The sequence below is a fragment of the Penaeus monodon genome, chromosome 21, assembly GCF_015228065.2.
Source record: "Penaeus monodon isolate SGIC_2016 chromosome 21, NSTDA_Pmon_1, whole genome shotgun sequence".
Lineage (NCBI taxonomy): Eukaryota > Metazoa > Arthropoda > Malacostraca > Decapoda > Penaeidae > Penaeus > Penaeus monodon.
The window spans coordinates 7,484,358-7,485,514 of NC_051406.1; the positions used below are offsets into that span (position 1 = coordinate 7,484,358).

Genomic DNA, 1,157 nt, shown 5'->3' on the forward strand with positions numbered 1-1,157 from the left:
CCTCCGGACCTTCTCTTACCGTTCTCGAGCAAAACCTCGATGGCCGCCTGACTCCCAGCGCTGGCACAGTAATGCATGGCCGGCTGGTCATCTGCCACTGCCGTGATGCCGTGTCTGGAATTGTTGTTGTTGTTATATTAGTGCAGTTGCCATGGTCACTGTTATAATCAGTAGATGTAGTATCATCACTTTTGTTAGCGGCACCATCAGTATTGTTGAAATTATCAATATTAATGATGATAATGAGTCTGAATGAATCATATTTTGCATGTGTGCACATGGTCAGGTCAGATATTTGTATGAGATAATAAAATTATACAACTGATTTATATCTATCATCTAAACTAAGTTTTAAAACTGAAGCCATAATTTGGAGTTTATGCATACATCACTGTTTTTTTTAATAATAAACAAACACACACTCACACATTCACACCCCCACCCCCACTCCCCCTCACCCATCAACCCACTCACTCCCCCTCACCCATCAACCCACTCACTCCCCCCGCCCATCAACCCACTCACTCCCCCTCACCCATCAACCCACTCACTCCCCCCACCCATCAACCCACTCACTCCCCCCATCAATCAACCCACTCACTCCCCCCGCCCATCAACCCACTCACCCCCCCACCCATCAACCCACTCATCCCCCCGCCCATCAACCCACTCACCCCCACCCATCAACCCACTCACCCCCACCCATCAACCCACTCACCCCCACCCACTACCCCCCACAAACCCACTCACCCCCACCCACTAACCCCCCACCCATCAACCCACTCACCCCCACCCACACCCCCCACCCACAAACCCCCACCCATCAGCCCACACCCCCCCCCCCCCCACTCATCCGCCCTTCCCCCCAACCTCCGAACATACTTGGCGAGGACAGCCAGCGCCCGGTATTTCCTCCTCTCGACGGCGTGCTGGAAGTACGTGCGTCCGTCGCGGTCTCGGGCGTCCCCTCGCGGGCTGGCCTCCAAGACCGAGGCCACGAGGCGGGGCGAGTCGGTCCCGATGGCGTAGTGGAGGGGCCGGTTGGCTCGCTTGTCCTCGGCCTCGGCGTCTGCGTTGCGCCCCAGCAGGAAGGACACCGTTTCTGGGTGCTCGAACTCGACGGCGAAGTGGAGAGGCGTCCTCCCGGAGGAGTCCTG

General features: G+C 56.4%; 1 protein-coding gene across 1 annotated transcript in view; it reads right to left on the reverse strand.

Moving 5' to 3' along the window:
- The window catches only part of LOC119586145, a 28,580-nt gene that overhangs the window by 4,268 nt on the left and 23,155 nt on the right, over positions 1-1,157 (reverse strand). Inside the window, exons 9-10 of the mRNA XM_037934840.1 lie at positions 883-1,154; positions 20-114 (exon numbers count right to left, since the gene is read on the reverse strand). Of these exons, the coding sequence (XP_037790768.1) occupies positions 20-114; positions 883-1,154 (367 nt within the window). The remainder of the gene's footprint in view (positions 1-19; positions 115-882; positions 1,155-1,157) is intronic.